Raw genomic sequence first — 19,102 nt, 5'->3', positions numbered from 1 at the left:
GTAAACCACTTTTGTATTTTATCTTCTCTTATAGGTTAATATTAACAAATCATATTTTACATTTATGATATACATAAATGTATTTTCAAATTACATCTGTTTCAGAATGAATCAAAACTGTTTTATTTGTGATATTGCAACTCCAACGTCAAAAGGTTCTATAAACATATTTGACAGTAATGTAAGTATATTTTGTAACTAATATTTTTAAAAGTATTTTATGTAGTTAGAGATTTGTTTTTCAATGGGTAATAATGATAACTCCATTTATACTAGCGGAATATCAGTGAAAGATGATAGGTGAGGATGAACGGACAAGTCAACACAGTTAGCCCATTGTGATGAATTAAGTCCATGGGGGATCATAGTCCCCATTACCGACCATCCATTTTCCTCTAAGCCACTTGTTGACTATTACTGTTATGTTGGACATGTCATTTTACATACTCACGTTTTGCTAAACATATTAGAAATAAATGTGACAAGAGTCTTTTAATTCAGTGTGTTGTTTTTTTATCTACATTTGCATACTGTTATGTAATGGCTAAATAGGCAGGAAAGTTTATGTAATATAAGACAACCGATATCTGCCCTAAATAATGCAAATAAATTTATTATTATCATCACAGGAGAGGTAGTTTATATTATTAACAAAATCTATGCCAGCGTCATTTTATAAAATCTACATGTGTGAAATATCTGATTGTTTGTGGATACATTAATGATTTTTAATTACTTAATTAATAAGTCGCTTTTTAAATTTTTTTTATACAACTAAGAATGGCAAACAAGCTGACGGCCCACCTGATGGAAAGTGGTAACCGTCGCCTATAGACATGAGCAGTACCATGGACATAACAGAGTGTACTGTTTCGCCCGTGATACCCCCCATGCGTTTCCATTCCTGAGAACTCAGGTGTTATTCCTCTGTACCCTGTAAATTCACGCTATATCCCACGTTTCAAACTGAAACACAGCCATGCAAACAACTGCTTCACGGTTGAAACACGAATGGGACAGAGGTACCTAAGCAATCTACTTTTGTATAAAGCTTCCCTCTACTAGAAGCAGTATAGGTATAATGGTCATGTATTGGTGTTCTTTCAGATTGGATTGCAATCAGGCAAGAAATTGCCCGACATATTGAAAGAAATCATTGATAAACCTATCAAGAGTGACAATTTATATTCAAATGTCCTCTGTAAAAATTGTTTCAAGTTTTGCACTGAGTATGACTCCATTCAAGTCAGGTGAGTTATATTATTTTTTAACAGACTTCAACAAGAAGAGGTTTTCAATTCACTTGTATTTTAATTTTATGTTTGTTACCTCATAACTCTCCTATTTTTTTCCCCATAAACAGAATTTATTTTATTATCGATTATATATAATTAATTATAAATTTATAATAATTTAAGACATGTTTAAAACAATTTATTTATTTATTTATTCTTTATTAACGCACTTTAAATTATTACAGAGATTTCTGATAATAAACAATTACATGTAGGTGTATACAGGTATTTTTTTTTTGTATAATATATTAAATTTTTACTGGGTATTATTTAGTTTATCTTTAATTGTACAGTTATTACCCTTGTACATTCTACAGTTTTCTTTCACCTTCTCAAAGGTTGACTGTAAGAAATGCCTTTATGGGATAACTTCGCCATTGTATATTAAATCTTTTAATGTATTCAGTATGAATTATGTAAAATAAAGATTTTACAATATGATATAATACAATATGAATAAATCTTAGATTATACACTCCTCGCAAAAATTAAGGGAACATAAAATTTTTTGAAATTTTTGGGTGATTTTCAACAGGCTGTATTTCAGTGAAAAATAATCGTACAGGAAATTTAAAAAAAGGGTTTTGAAGCTTGAAAACTCTAGTTTTCAGATTTTTTGGTGAAAAAATTTTTTGATCAGAAACTTTCATTTCCTTAAAAACGAAAAAAAAAATTTTCTTAAAAATTTTCTTGATTTTTTTCGATTTTTTTTGATAATGAATTTTTAAAAAACAAAAAATTTAGTAAAAAGTGAAAAACAAATGAAATTATTGATTTTTGAATGGATTAGGGTGTTTAAGGGACAAAAACCTTGTTCCCTTATTTTTTCCAAAATTTCAATCAATTGGTCCGGGAAAAACCGTTGAACCGATCGCTCCAGGGATTTAGGGGGTTCTTTAAGGAACAATAGACTGTAAAATTTTCCTCAAACCTTAGCTTTCCCGCCCATATTAGCGAAGATACAGCCAAGTAACCAAAAAAGGAGAAAAAATCACTTTTTTCAATTCAATGTTAGAGGTGGAAAAAAAAATTTTCTTTACTAACTCTTGACTGTGCTTAATTGGAAATTTTATGCAGATAAAGAAACTCGGCGCCCGCTTGCTGTGCGACCAGTAGTTCCAGAGATATTAGCAGTTGAATGGAAAAGGATGCTTTTGCATTCAAAGTTCGATATCTCGGAGACAAATGGTCGTAATTGAGCCATCTAAAGCGATTTTTGAAGCTGAATAAACACGCTAAGAGACCTATACAATGGAGTAGCTCGAAAAAATTTTTCCATGCCCATAGAGTGAAAAACGAAACCTAGAAAATTTAGAAAAAAAATATTTTCAGCTTTCTTTAAGGATTGCATGGAAACTGGAGCTCAAAAAATTTTTTCACCAAAAAATCTGAAAACTAGAGTTTTTAAGCTTCAAAACCCTTTTTTTAAATTTCCTGTACGATTATTTTTCACTGAAATACAGCCTGTTGAAAATCACCCAAAAATTTCAAAAATTTTTATGTTCCCTTAATTTTTGCGAGGAGTGTAGAATAAATATGTCAATACTTAAATAATGAATAACAATAATAATACACAAAATACGTATCTATGGATTGTGCTCAGAGGAATTGTCAATATGATGCCCGCAGCCTTTCTACCATCGTACGGCTCGCCATCGACAGGGAATCCATCCTCATGTCCTACAGCCTCATTGGTCGCGTACTGCGCGGTTTCAGAGACGTTTCCTCCCACGAACACTCAGGTTGTGAAATGAGCTCCCTGTCGAGGTTTTCCCAAGAGACTACAGCATGGTGTTCTTCAAAAGGGGGGTAAAGAGGTTTCTTCAGGGTCGGCAACGCACGCGTAATACCTCTGGTATTGCAGGTGTTCATAGGCTACGGTAACCACTTACCATCAGGTGGGCCGTATGTTTGTTTGCCACCTCAGTGGTATAAAAAAAAACCTGTTGAGAAATTATTTCAAATACTAAATAGTATATGAATAATATATATAATGAATAATAATATATAAAACTATATGGGGATTGCTTATGTTCACCAGTGGACAGATAATGACTGAAATAATAATATTAGTATAGATAAATAATGACAAATATGATCACAATTTCAGATTACAAGTAATAAGGACAAATTTACTAAAGGATTTCAAGACTACCCTGCCCAAACATAACCTCAACTATGACACGTTCGGGGCCACCGCTCAGAGCACGCCAATCAAACCCACTGAGATCAAAGTGGAGGACAGGAGGCTGGTGGTGCCAGCGTCGAAGCTGCAGCCGCTGCCAGCGGACTTCGTGTTCGACATCAACAAAATGGTGGCTATGAACAAGAGTTTAGTGCGGAAGGTAAGTTTGTCTACGCATTGTCAATTGATTTCAAAAAGAGGCATGGTCACAATTGGGTTGTATTTTTTTTGTGTTTAATACCTCATAACATTAGACGAGAAATATAACTTGCCTATATCATCATTTTAGCCCTTAACCGTCCACTGCTGAACGTAAACCTCCCCCTTGGAGGGTTTTTAGTTGCCACACTTGGCAGGCATATTAGCAGGTCATGCTTTAGCCCTTAAATACCTGAAGTTTCAAATTTAACACCGGAGTTTGCATTGTTTCATTGTTAAATAAATTTAAATATTTTGATTACCGTGATGCCTAAAGTATCAAAAATGATACCAAATGGTTTTTTTTTTTTTTCAAATTTGTCAATTTGTAAGGACATTGTTGTTTATATAGTAGTTTAGTTTTTAAAACAAAGTAACTGATTCTGTTATGACTTAAGTCAGATTTTCTTGTGGATAAAACAATATTCAATTATAGCACTGGTCTATATCTGCTTGGGTACTTCTGTCCCATTCGTGTAAAGCAGTTATACTTGCATGGCTGTGGTTCGCTTTAAGGAGTATTTTTTTATGGTTAAAAATGGAATGTTCATCCTGCCTGCACTATCGGCATAACCTGGCGGGGCACCAGTTGAGGATGATAGGTGAAAATGGTGAGCAGGTCAGTTGACCCATCATGATGAATTTATCAAAAATTAACCACATTGGTTTCCAGGGGGAAACGCGTGGAGGTCGACCTGTTAGGGTATGTTCCTAGTAATGGGTCTGTTTGATCTCACTACTAACAATTCCTGTCCTCCCGTGACTTGAGGGGTAGGATATGGTAGTGAAGTTGGCGTACGGAGACATCACCTTAATTTTCTGAAATGAAACAAGTAAACAGTTCTATAAATAATCCAGGGTATGGAAGCGTAACTTCCTGTGTCCAGTACTTGGTGCATGAAGATCATTGGTGTCACAGTGTATTCTGTGATGCTCATGTTTATTGGCGACGGTTGCCACTTTCTATCAGGTGGTCCATTAGCTCGTTTGCTAGTCTATGTTGATTAAAAAGATAAAGCTTTACTATTTACTATACTTAAGAAACTTTTAACAATAAAAAGTTAATACTGCATTTTTTTTATTCCTAATTTCAAGGTTCCAACATCGGAGTCCATGATAAACCTAAAGGTCACCGTCGGCTCGTCCGTCCTCACGCAGTCCGTGAAAACCGTAATGACACCTGTGTCCAAGGAGTTATCGCCGGCGAAATCGACGCAAGATGGCGCCGCACCGACGAACGTGGTTGTGACAATGCTGCCAACATTGACCCAACACACAGACAAAGTGACCACCACAAAGAACCCGGTGCTGAGTTTTAACGTCAACTCGCTACAAAAGGAGCTCATGTCATCGACCGTGTTGGCGAAAATCAATCAGAACGACAAAGGAACAAATGATTATGCTATAAATGAAAACAATGATGATCAGTCCATGGAAATTGATGAAGGTAATGATTTTTTTTTATACAACTTTGAATGGCAAACGAGCTGACAGTTCACCTGATGGAAAGTGGTAACCGTCGCCTATAGACATAAGCAGTACCATGGACATAACAGAGTATACTGTTTCGCCCATGATACCCCCCATGCGTTGCCATTCCTGAGGACTCAGGTGTTATTCCTCTGTACCCTGTAAATTCACGCCATATCCCACCCTTCAAACCGAAACACAGCCATGCAAACACAACTGCTTCACGGTAGAAACACGAATGGGACAGAGGTACCCAAGCAATTGACTTTTGTACAAAGTCTCCCTCTGGTTAATTTTATAATTATTATCCATTTTTTTTTATTATAACACGACATGTTACTATCTTGTGATAGTTAGAGATAGATAGATAATTTTTAAAATTAAGCATTTTGCGTTCTATTGTTCCTGCCTACGCTAAAAGGAGATAGGCGTGATAGATATGTATGTATATTTTTTTATGTAGAAATTTTATCAAAATCGGTTCCGTGGTTTTTTTGTTTATTAAAATGATTGGTTTATTGTCACAATTTAATTGTTTTATTTATTGACGTTTCAGACTGTTCCCTGGTCGTGCCGGTCACTACGAACGGTAGTGGGAAATTGGTGTTTGAAATTGACTCTTTGAAGGTTGGTTGGAATTATCTATTTATTTATTTTACACTTTATTGCACCAAGCAAAAAATAACAAATATAAAGTAAATATTAATGAGAAGTGATACAAAAGGCAGCCTTATCGCTATGCAATCTCTTCCAGACAACCTTTGGGTAGAGGACATTGAGAAATTATAATATTATATATTTAATCTTATCGAGTTAATTTTGTTTTTACATATATGTAAGTTGATTTTCTCAACAAGCATTTTTTTTTTCAAATCTATGAAACAAGTACCAGTGCATCATCATAGGCCTCCCTCATACGAGGGGTTTTGCCAGTAGTTGCCACTCTTGGCAGACGGCACTAGGGACACGCTGCTTAGGCGGCAGATCTCCCGATCATACAGTTCCTTTAATCGTCTCTTATAATATTCACGGGACAGAAAGAGGTGCTATTTTATGCAAGGACTACACGGCGATTGACGACGGTTGAGATACATACAATTTGGTTACATTCATCATGTTCATGTCAGCCATTATTCGTCTACTGCTATACATAGGCTTCCCCCATAGACTGCCAACAAAAACAGTCCTGAGTTACTGCATTACATTATATATATATATATATATATATATATATATATATATATATATATATATATATATATATATATATATATATATATATATATATATACCAAATTGTTTATAATTACTCCTCTCCATCCAAAGGTTGCCTGGAAGAGATCGCTCTTAGCGATAAGGTCGCCCATTGTTCTCTCGTTGTGATCATTTCTTGTAATTGTTTATATTTATAATAAGTTTACTATTGTAATCTTATGGAGGAAACAATAAAGAGTATCTATCTATCTATATTACGTTTGTTACATTACAGAACAGCAAAGAGAAGCCTAAGTCGAACTTCTTCGACGTTGGCCTCCTGCTGTCGGACGGCAACGAGGGTCAGGAGCGCGACGCGGATAAGTACGTCCTCGACAAGTTGCATGTGCTCAAGAGGGACGAGGATGACGGCGACGATGAACGTGAGTTACACAACGGGACTATCAGTGATTTAGGGAAACATACAATTCGTAGAACATATCTACACTAATATTATAAAGAGGAAACATTTGTATTTTTGTGTGTATGTATGTTTGTAATGAATAAACTCAAAAACTACCTTGCCAATTTAAAAAATTCTTTCACTGTTAGAAAGTTGCATTCACCCTGAGTAACATAGGCTATATTTATTGCAAGAAAAGATTAGGGATCCTTACTAAAAGTTTAGTAACGTAACTCAAGGTGTAAAAAAATGCGATACTATATATTTGGTCGCGTGCGCTGCGGAAACTATTGATGATAGAACAAAAGTATGTTCTACAATATTGAAGGAAATATCAATAACTACAAAAAACATCGCGACACTATATGTCCGACTATTATCGTTATGTCACAATAGCCACTTTTTAAAATGTTGTAAAAATGTCCACCCGTGCGAAGTCGGGACGGGCTGCTAGTAAATAATATAGCAACACTAATACATCCAATAAATTATATAAAAATTATTAATTCACTCTTGCGTCACCTTCCCATTTATATCTGTTCTCCTTTAACCAAAGGTTGCCTGTAAGAGATTACCCTAGCGATAAGACCGCCTTTTGTACCTTTACGTGTATATTTCAATCTGTATTTATATTATATTTCACTTGAATTGTTCACTTGTCATTGTATATTTTTGTTTATGGTGCAATAAAGAGTTAAATAAATAAACGAGAGCAGATGATAAATATGGGGAAAAATAAATATATGAAATTTTAAGTGATTATCGTTGCCAATAGGTACCTGCGACATTAGAGGAATTTGCAGGTGTGAGGCTTCCAATGTCATATCTGTTCGGAAATACTGCTGTTGGCAGTTGGTTCCATACTATGATTTTATGACACTTGGAACGGAATATAATTTGACTGTCCACCTGATGGAAAGTGGTAATCGTTGCCTATAGACATGAACGGCACCAGTATTATTTGACCTGCATATTGATATTTCATATTCAACTTCCAGCAGAGACGTTAGTGATGGAGGACGAGGACGGCACGACCATCATTCGCATGGCGGCCGGCCAGCGGGTGCTGTACGACGGCACCAAGTTCGTGGTCGCCGACGATGACACCCGCGATGACAACATAGACAACGGCGACAGCCAGGGTCGGTACTGGACGCGCACACACACTCGCACGACACATCCACGCAAGCTTATATATACACCCACACTCACACACACATACCCAAACTCACACACATCCACACTCACACACACTCGCCCACACTCACACACACCCACACAGACATTTACATAAACTCACATTCACTCAGACATTTATTTACATACATTTACATATCTATTCACATACACAACGCACGCATGCACACTCACACACGTATGCCACCACGCCTTTTAATCATACAACCACATTCATACGTCTTACTCGCACGTATCCACACTCGCATAACCTCCTTCACACACTTTTTACGCCGTCTAATGTCTAAGCACAATAAATATTCTACTTGATAAAAGATAGCTTTGAAAAATATAATAATTTTATCTCCTTGGGTGTGAAAATTTAAAAGTGACCCACTTTTAAATTTTCATTCGGTTTTATGTGATTCTTTAACACACAAAATGATAAACAGAAAATAAAAAAAAAGTGGCACTCTGGGAATGCCGACAGAAGTGAAAACAGTAAACAGTGAAAACAGAGGTATCAGTTATGGTTACGGTAACAATATCGCGAGTTCAATGGTTTTTTCCCACCTCAAAAAATTTCCAACGCGCCTAAAGAAGTTTTCACTTTAAAACCATCATTTTCGGTTTAGGACACCCGTTCCTTTCTCGTGAATGTCATAAGAGCCGACTAAGAGAGGGCGAGGGATGGGCAGGAGAGAGTCCCTTTTAAAACATCAAAGCCTGACTGCGCTTATCAATCCGCCTGCTAAGCGTGGCAACTACTGGCAAAACCCCTAGGGGAAGGCTTATGTTCAGCAGTGGACAGTTAAAGGCTGATATGGTGATACTGTATACCCATAATAAAAAAATAGGAACATTATGGCGCGTGAAAAATTATTATTGTTCGGTATTCGTCACTGAACTTAAAAAGTAAAATTGTGTTTTTGATTTCCGCGCATTGTTTGAGAAAAGTACTATACAGGCCTTGGCCACAACTATGCATTGATCAACTCACGTATGTGTGCCTCGTCTACGCCTCGGCCCACATTTCCACGTTCGTCCATCAATGCCTCAGTTGCTGGCCGCTGCAGTAATGTACTATTATGTACAAGATTTGCCTATGTTATAATTTCAGACTCTAACGAGGAGTCGCAGATAGAGCTGCAGGTATCGGGCGACGAGGAGACCGCGAATGCCATCATAGCCGCCGCCCAGGAACAAGGTGCGTGCCGCTTGTTGCTGACTAGCTGTCTAGTGTCGCACGACTTGACGCGTGTATCCATGAAGTACGCATGGGTAATATGGATACCGATGCGATATCTATATATTGGGTTGTTATGCACACTGATGGCAGAAAAAAGGATCGTCACCCATTTCGATATGGCCCAATCGCGAAATGGGCGATATTGAAATATATATATACCATATATATAGTCTCGACGGATTTTAACGAAACTTGGTACAATTATTCCTCATACTCCTGGGCAGGTTATAGTATACTTTTCATCACGCTACGATTAATAGGAGCAGAGCGGTGAAGAGAAATGTTAGGAAAACGGGAGAAGTTACTCCATTTTTAAACTTCCGTCGCGTGTGCAGTCTTAATGGCCACTTTTTTAAATGTAAAAATGTCCACCCGTGCGACGCCGGGACGGGCCGCTAGTTAATAAATAAATAGGAAACTGAAAACCCCTCCCATGTTGTAGGTGGTGCATTCATCAAAGTGGAGTCAGGCGAGATGTATCGAGTGAAATCTGTCCAAAGCAAGTCCGACGACACTAACGATGACGATGACGAGATGAATTTGGTGAGTAATGCGTATTATCAGTACCATACATACATATCTGTCACGCCTGTCTCCCATTAGGGTAGGCAGAAACAATGGAACGCCAAATGCTTCGATTCAAACAAACCTCTTTCGCTTCCTCCACATTCATCAATCTTTTCATACACGCTCACCATTGCTAGCATTATACCGTGTCAGGTTGACCTGCACGTGCTCAAGAAACTTTCTCCATCAGTCCAACTACTTAACCAAAATTCCCTATAATTCTTAAAGTTCACTGTTGTAAACAATTACATTGTTCGTGTCTTTGTCCCTTAATTAGCTCTGTGGAATCCATTACATATCTCGGTATTACATTAGATAGATTTCTAAACTTTAAGAATCATATTAGCGCTGTAGGTTGACTATTTACCTGGGGTAAGTTGACCTATGAAGTAAGGGCAAAATCTACGAGGAAATAGGATAAAAGACGCAAAAATGTATTACTCATTTTTTTTTATTGAAACCAATAGGCGATCTTCCGCCACTTCAATTAAACATCATAACATTCAAATTATAAGAATAAACAATCAGACGTTTAAACATTAGGCAATTTGCCTAATGTTTAAACAAAACTAAAAAACAAAAAAACAATAACAATAACAACTTTTTTTTTACTAAAAATAAACAAAGTACTTTCTTATTAATTATTTAAAACAAAACGAAACAACCTATAAACTTGAGCAATAATACAATAATCATATCTTACTAACGTAATTATATTTATTATTGTTATCAAATAATTTACTTTTTTTTGTCAAAGATAACTCGTTGATATGCTCTATTACATTTTTGGGTGTACTACCTCTATTAGTCTTTCTTTTGTATGTTTGCATGGACCTGACACAACAATTTTTGGATAAAATTTTAAAAATACCAACTTCATTTTATGTGTGGAATATCCATAATATTATGGGGCTAAAATTATTATTATTATAATCCCGGTCTCCCCTACAGGCCATTTAAAAATGTTAAGATGTTATTGCTTTGGACCTTTATAGTAGGTTTTATACACAATCAATTACAGTTTGGTGTAGTTGAGGATAGATAGATAGACACTCTTTATTGTTTCCACCAAAAGATTATAATAGTAAACTTATTATAAATATAAATAATTACAAGGATTTATTCGGATCACTTTTAACTATAGTCCGTCATTTAGGACATCGAATCCCAGTGTGTTCTAGCTTATTTCTGAATTTTCTAATTCATTTCTGTACCATTTGTCGTCAGATACAATCAATGGTGCAAGAAGAGGAAAATGGCCATTTCAAATGTTTGCTGTGCGCCAACAACAAGGACAGTGGTAAGTTTCATTATGTTTATTGCTCGTGACAGGTACTTGTTGAATAAGAACTATCGTGACTTATAGATAGATAGATACTCTTTATTGTTTCCTCTAACAGATTATGATCAGGGTTAGCTAGTGAATGGACTGTAATATCTTTGGCTGGTATAATTGCTGGGTAGATAGATAGATAGATAACCTTTATTACCAGTATTAAGAAAATAAAAAATTAAACAATAGAAAAAAAAAACAATTTTGCTGGTTGCTGGAGCCGCCTCAGCTGTTGCTACATATGTACAGCTCCAGCGAGATGTACCTATACAGCGCTGATTTTCAGGTGGCCCCTTAACTCCTTTACCTTTAGCATGCGTGTGGGTCGCCAATATCTATTTCCCGGAAGGGCTATATGAACTTTAGCCCGACAATGAATTAGGGACTACTCACACTTAATCAGCTCCATTCGCGTTTCGCTGAACGATTTTGGTCACACTTATACAGTTCCGCTTCTATCAGCCGCGTACGGCGTCGTAAGAATGAGAAAAGCCGTCATAGCGTGCCATCGCCGCTGAAACGCTTGTCTACTGCGTACGGCGTTGTATATGCTGCATTTCGTAAAAATAAAATAATTATAATTGCTATAAAATACGTCTGCACTCTTTAATCCTTGCGTACATAATGATTACAACAATAAATCAAATCAATGCAGAAACAATACAGGTCGCAACTTGTCGACAAGGAGTCGCGAAACATCCCTGTAAAGAGATGTTTCGCCGCGTTCGACGGTGAATGCGGCTGAACAGTGCTATAATATATATAAAAATAAATGAATAAAAATAAATAAATACGAATATACGGCTGATACCAAGGTTTTGAAGTGTCTGGAATATGACCGACGGCTCCATACCCACTTTGTGCAAGGCGATCACTGCAATCTTATTTTCTTTTGACACCCCATTCCATATTGTAATTTGATAATAAAAACGAAAAAATATGTAAAATGGCGCGAAATCGAAAGAAGTTTTTAAAATAATAAACGTGTTCCAAATTCAAAATAAATAAAAGGTTGAAAAAAAGAAAGTTTTTGTATCAGTATTTATGGCCAGACTAGTTACTTACGCATGCAATGTATTCTGACATATACTGTGTTTAATTATTTAACTATTTATTTAATTATTTATTTAAGTGTTTAATTGTTTAATGTAAACTCATATCCTCCTGTAATTTAAAAATGGAATGACCTTTTACTTCCAAACATGGCTACCAAGGAGGTAACTAATACAAGATTTTATTTAAATTTCGAACTGGCTTGCAAATAGAAAGCTGTTTACTGAAAAAAAAAAACAAAGGAACATTATGGCGCGTGAAAAATTATTATTGTTCGTTATTCATCATTGAACTTAAAAAGTAAAATTGTGTTTTTGATTTCCGCGCATTGCTTGAGAAAAGTACTATACAAGCCTTGGCCACAACTAGGCATTGATGGACTCAGGTATGTGTGCCTCGGCTACGCCTCGGCCCACATTTGCACGTTCGTCCATCAATGCCTCAGTTGCTGGCTGTTGCAGTAATGTAATATAGAAGGTATAAAGGAAATACTTGACTATTTAACCCGCAAAATTGTATGAAAAAGTTGAGCCTCTTTTCTAGAAGCACTTGTATAAAGAGAGTGGTTGTGACGTGTGATGGTGGTCGGCAGTGGAGCCGGTGGTGCTGCGTGCGGAACCGATGATGCAGCACCTGCGCGCGCAGCACGCCGCGCGCCTCTACATCTGCCGCGTGTGCGGCCGCCGGCTGCGGCGCCGCAACCACTACACCGCGCACCTAGGTACCGCCACACCACACGCCACCACGCCACCACGCCACCACGCCACCACGCCACCACACCGCCACCGACACACACCCACTCTAGCTCGCCTCTACATCTGCCGCGTGTGCGGCCGCCGGCTGCGGCGCCGCAACCACTACACCGCGCACCTAGGTACCGCCACACCACACGCCACCACGCCACCACGCCACCACGCCACCACGCCACCACACCGCCACCGACACACACCCACTCTAGCTCGCCTCTACATCTGCCGCGTGTGCGGCCGCCGGCTGCGGCGCCGCAACCACTACACCGCGCACCTAGGTACCGCCACACCACACGCCACCACGCCACCACGCCACCACGCCACCACGCCACCACACCGCCACCGACACACACCCACTCTAGCTCGCCTCTACATCTGCCGCGTGTGCGGCCGCCGGCTGCGGCGCCGCAACCACTACACCGCGCACCTAGGTACCGCCACACCACACGCCACCACGCCACCACGCCACCACGCCACCACGCCACCACACCGCCACCGACACACACCCACTCTAGCTCGCCTCTACATCTGCCGCGTGTGCGGCCGCCGGCTGCGGCGCCGCAACCACTACACCGCGCACCTAGGTACCGCCACACCACACGCCACCACGCCACCACGCCACCACGCCACCACGCCACCACGCCACCACACCGCCACCGACACACACCCACTCTAGCTCGCCTCTACATCTGCCGCGTGTGCGGCCGCCGGCTGCGGCGCCGCAACCACTACACCGCGCACCTAGGTACCGCCACACCACACGCCACCACGCCACCACGCCACCACGCCACCACGCCACCACGCCACCACACCGCCACCGACACACACCCACTCTAGCTCGCCTCTACATCTGCCGCGTGTGCGGCCGCCGGCTGCGGCGCCGCAACCACTACACCGCGCATTATACACTTCGTTTTTGCTTGTTTAGAAATACTTCATAATAATTTTAGTACAAATATTTTACAAGTTTTTTATACAAGTTAGAATGGTAAATAAGCTTACGCACCACCTGATGGTAAATGATAAACGTCGCTTATAGATATGAACAGTTTCATGGACATAATAGAGTATACTGTTTCGCCCAAGATACTCCCCATATGTTGCTTTTTCTGAGGACTCGGGTGTTATTCTTCTGTACAACTGAAACACAACCATGTGAACACAATTGCTCCACGGTAAAAACACGAATGGGAAAAGCAAACGACTTTTGTACAAAGTCTCCCTCTGGTAAACCTATATGAGTGATATTGTACTAATATTGTAATTTATTTTAAATATAATAGAGAGCGAATAAAAAACTTATCGGTTTTACATGTACCGAACAACCAGTTTTGCACCTTTATTAAAAAATAACATAAATAGTGGACAAGAATAGTTATATTGACATTAGCAAGTATTTATGAAAGTATGTAGTTGTATACAATACCGCTTGCACGGCTGAGAGTGTACGTCTTGCCGCAGCGGAGCACGTGGCGGGCGGCACGCGGGTGGCGGCCGCGCGGAGGCCGGCCGGCGGCGAGCGGCCGCACCGCTGCGCGCTCTGCGGCAAGACCTTCGCCTCCAAGTACACGCACCAGGCACACCTCAAGACGCACCAGGTCGCAACCGCTTCTTAATCGATACTTTATTTTATACCACTGAGGTGGCAAACAAGTATACGGCCCACCCGATGGTAAGCGGTCACCGTAGCCTATGAACTCCTGCAATACCAGGGGCATTACGTGCGCGTTACCTTCTTTTTTTCATTACTTTGTAATATAATGATAGTCCGAGGGATAAGCAACCTGAAATGGCAATGGCCAGTTCACATAGCTCGAAGAACCGACAACTAATGAAGAAGAAAGGTTCCTGAGTGGCGACCGTGTACGGGCAAACGCAGTGTAGAATGATCCTCCACTAGATGGAGTGACGACCTGAAATGCGTTGCAGGGAGTCAGTGTATGCAGGTGGCTCAGGACCGTTCCTTATGGCAGTCTATGGGGGAGGCCTATGTCCAGCAGTGGGCAAATAATGGCTGAAATGATGATGATGAAGATAATGATAAACACCTTAAGAAGATAATCTTCATACCTGCTGTCACGGTGGGAAAACAATGATACACAGAAATAGATACCTGCGTGGACCTTGAAATAATGAAGTCTTGATATCGCTGTGAGAGTATTCACTTGAAATACTTTTCTAAACGACTCGAGTGAACAACCGAGTTGAAAGTTTTTCGTTCAACTGTATTTTCCTATTAATTATAAGACTTATTATTATTCAAACCATTAACTGTCCACTGCTGAACGTAAGCTTCTCCTATAAGGAGAGTTTTGCCAGTAGTTGCTACGCTTGGCAGGCGGATTGGCGACCACAGTTAGGCTTTTAGAGATATTTTAAGAAGGACGCTGCTGCCCATTCTTCGCCGTACCTTAGTCGCCTCTTAGATACCTACGGGAAAGGAAGGGGTGGCCTATTCTATGCCGGGGCCACACGGCGAGACTTACTAAGTGATATAAAAATTAAATGGTGTCGGTTCCTTTTTAGATTAAAAAAATCTCCTTTTTTCACTTATTGATATTTGAATTTTAATAGAATTGGCACAAATACTAATATTTTTATATTGGTAAATATAAAATTACTGTCTAAAACAACTATAAATGAATTCCCCACTAGGAACGGCCGCGGCCGTTTAAGTGCGACCAATGCGGGAAGACGTTCCTCACGCAGCAGAATCTCAACCAACACGAGAAGACGCATCTCGGCATCAAAGATTTTATATGCAACATCTGTGGTGAGTACATTATGTAAACTTTATATGAGTGTACTTTTATCCGAACTTTATATATATATATATATATATATATATATATACAGAATTTTTTAAATTACTAATAGTTTTATTTGGTCAAGTTAAATTTGAAAATAAGGATTACATAAGAAACCGACTTATGAATGAATGATAAAAACTATGTGTATTACTAGTATAAAAAAAGCAATAGTTTAGTTTTTTGCCCATCCTTTTCAGCTGAATTTTTTGATTCATAAAAAAAAGTTTACTTGAATAAAATTTATTTTTGTTTATGTTATTTATTTACTAGTATTTCTTTTCTATTTTAATTCGTTAATTTGGAGATTTAGAATTGCATTACGGAGAGTCAGTGGATGCAGGTGGCTCAGGAGCGTTCTTTATAGCAGTCTATGGGGGAGACTTATGTCCAGCAGTGGACGTATTTTTTAAAGTGTTTTTTTTTTTTATACAACTTAGAACGGCAAACAAGCTGACGGTCCACCTGATGGAAAGTGGTAACCGTCGCCTATAAACATAAGCAGTAGCATGGACATAACAGAATATACTGTTTCGCCCATGATACCACCCATGCGTTGCCATTCCTGAGGACTCAGGTGTTATTCCTCCGTACCCAGTAAATTCACGCCATATCCCACCCTTCAAACCGAAACACAGCCATGCAAACACAACTGTTTCACGGTAGAAACACGAACACGTGTGCAGGCAAGGCGTTCGCGAGCCAGCACAACCTGGAGGTGCACGGCGTGACGCACAGCGGGCGGCGGCCCTTCGCCTGCGCGCGCTGCGGCAAGGCCTTCGCGCGCCGCCCCGAGCTGCGGGACCACGCGCGCGTCCACACAGGTCTACACCACTACACCACTACACCACTACACCACTACACCACTACACCACTACACCACTACACCACTACACCACTACACCACTACACACCAGCACACGCCGCCTCTACAGATATAAACATTGGAAGCCTCTTAGTAACAAGTAGAAATGAAGCCCAAGTACTCACATTTCATTTATTTTAGACATCTTCCTATTAAATCATACATTTACTTATTTTACTTTGTATTTGATATATAACAAATAACCAACTTCTGTTAATCCATTCACACTTATTTAACTAAAGCTTCTTTTGAACTTCTATCAACAGTAATTGTGATATATTTTATATAATGACCACTTGGTTCACTATACTTGTTCACTCTTGATACGTCAGGGAGCTCCGCTCTGTTCAACGGTTGGACAAGAAGTGCCTCCCCACCCAAATAACAATCTTTTATATCTACAGGGCCGAATTCGAGTGAACAAGTCAGTGAGACCACGTGTTCTTACAATTTCATTATTTTTTATTCAAGTATCATGACAATAAATAAGTATAAAATCAGTTAAAATATAAATTTGTGTTCTATATACAAGAATAATTTATTATCAAATTTGCTATAATAACAATTTTAACATTTGTGTATATTTAAAGTAGTTATTTTGATTTTCATTAATAAATATAGGTACACATTTTGACACAAGATGTTTAATGAAATTAATATAATTTAAAATAAATATATGTTCAAAATGAACCTTTTTTTACATATACTAACAATTGTATTTTTTTATAAAAAAGAAAATTTATAAACAATTGAAATAGACCAAAAAATATATAATATAGCAAGTCAACAGACGGCAATTTTATTTACAATTAATATAAATAATAATATATACAAACAAGAACCAGCATATTTTATAAACATATTAGTAGTCCTTCGAGCCGGATAGCTAACATGGCCATTCTGAAATGTACTTCGAGAGCGAAGTACATAATATATCACAGTACAATATCTATAAGATTTAATTTCCCTTACTTGTTAAGTTTAGAAAATTAGTATAATTAAGGAAATACGTGTCGCAGGCGAGCGGCCGTTTGCGTGCGAAATATGCGGCGCGGCGTTCGCGCAGCGCTCCAACCTGCACTCGCACCGCCGCGCCACGCACCTCGCCGACAAGCGCCACGCCTGCCACCTCTGCCCCAAGCGCTTCAAGCGCCGCAGGTCAGCCTCGCCACCGCTTTATATAGCTCTCTACGAGGTGTACGTGTACGTGTGCAGCGCTCCAACCTGCACTCGCACCGCCGCGCCACGCACCTCGCCGACAAGCGCCACGCCTGCCACCTCTGCCCCAAGCGCTTCAAGCGCCGCAGGTCAGCCTCGCCACCGCTTTATATAGCTCTCTACGAGGTGTACGTGTACGTGTGCAGCGCTCCAACCTGCACTCGCACCGCCGCGCCACGCACCTCGCCGACAAGCGCCACGCCTGCCACCTCTGCCCCAAGCGCTTCAAGCGCCGCAGGTCAGCCTCGCCACCGCTTTATATAGCTCTCTACGAGGTGTACGTGTACGTGTGCAGCGCTCCAACCTGCACTCGCACCGCCGCGCCACGCACCTCGCCGACAAGCGCCACGCCTGCCACCTCTGCCCCAAGCGCTTCAAGCGCCGCAGGTCAGCCTCGCCACCGCTTTATATAGCTCTCTACGAGGTGTACGTGTACGTGTGCAGCGCTCCAACCTGCACTCGCACCGCCGCGCCACGCACCTCGCCGACAAGCGCCACGCCTGCCACCTCTGCCCCAAGCGCTTCAAGCGCCGCAGGTCAGCCTCGCCACCGCTTTATATAGCTCTCTACGAGGTGTACGTGTACGTGTGCAGCGCTCCAACCTGCACTCGCACCGCCGCGCCACGCACCTCGCCGACAAGCGCCACGCCTGCCACCTCTGCCCCAAGCGCTTCAAGCGCCGCAGGTCAGCCTCGCCACCGCTTTATATAGCTCTCTACGAGGTGTACGTGTACGTGTGCAGCGCTCCAACCTGCACTCGCACCGCCGCGCCACGCACCTCGCCGACAAGCGCCACGCCTGCCACCTCTGCCCCAAGCGCTTCAAGCGCCGCAGGTCAGCCTCGCCACCGCTTTATATAGCTCTCTACGAGGTGTACGTGTACGTGTGCAGCGCTCCAACCTGCACTCGCACCGCCGCGCCACGCACCTCGCCGACAAGCGCCACGCCTGCCACCTCTGCCCCAAGCGCTTCAAGCGCCGCAGGTCAGCCTCGCCACCGCTTTATATAGCTCTCTACGAGGTGTACGTGTGCGGCGTGTTACGTCCATGCTACTGCTCATGTCTATAGGCGACGGTTAACACTTTCCATCAGGTGGGCCGTCAGCTTGTTTGCCATTTTAAGTTGTATAAAAAAAATGCGTACTACCACTCTCATTGCTAGCAATATACCCTGTTAAGTCCACCTCCACGCGGTCCCAATCCCACATATATTTATCACGATGGGCTAAGTGACCTGCATTTTCATTCTCACCTGTCATTCCTCACTGTTGCCCCGCCAGT

General features: G+C 40.6%; 1 protein-coding gene across 1 annotated transcript in view; it reads left to right on the top strand.

The window, feature by feature from the left end:
• Nucleotides 1-19,102, top strand: part of LOC113519958 (uncharacterized) — a 33,126-nt gene that overhangs the window by 1,434 nt on the left and 12,590 nt on the right. Inside the window, 16 exon segments of the mRNA XM_052891926.1 lie at nt 106-181; nt 1,108-1,250; nt 3,406-3,640; nt 4,774-5,125; nt 5,705-5,775; nt 6,638-6,785; nt 7,804-7,947; nt 9,102-9,188; nt 9,673-9,773; nt 11,025-11,097; nt 12,776-12,910; nt 12,913-13,677; nt 14,394-14,530; nt 15,588-15,705; nt 16,426-16,563; nt 17,624-17,762. Of these exon segments, the coding sequence (XP_052747886.1) occupies nt 107-181; nt 1,108-1,250; nt 3,406-3,640; nt 4,774-5,125; nt 5,705-5,775; nt 6,638-6,785; nt 7,804-7,947; nt 9,102-9,188; nt 9,673-9,773; nt 11,025-11,097; nt 12,776-12,910; nt 12,913-13,677; nt 14,394-14,530; nt 15,588-15,705; nt 16,426-16,563; nt 17,624-17,762 (2,861 nt within the window). The 5' untranslated portion in view covers nt 106.

The sequence above is a fragment of the Galleria mellonella genome, unplaced genomic scaffold (genome assembly GCF_026898425.1).
Source record: "Galleria mellonella isolate WM207_F2 unplaced genomic scaffold, CSIRO_AGI_GalMel_v1 utg146, whole genome shotgun sequence".
In the NCBI taxonomy this organism is placed as follows: domain Eukaryota; kingdom Metazoa; phylum Arthropoda; class Insecta; order Lepidoptera; family Pyralidae; genus Galleria; species Galleria mellonella.
The sequence above is the reverse complement of the archived record's forward strand: the minus strand, read 5'-3'. Positions and strand labels throughout refer to the sequence as shown.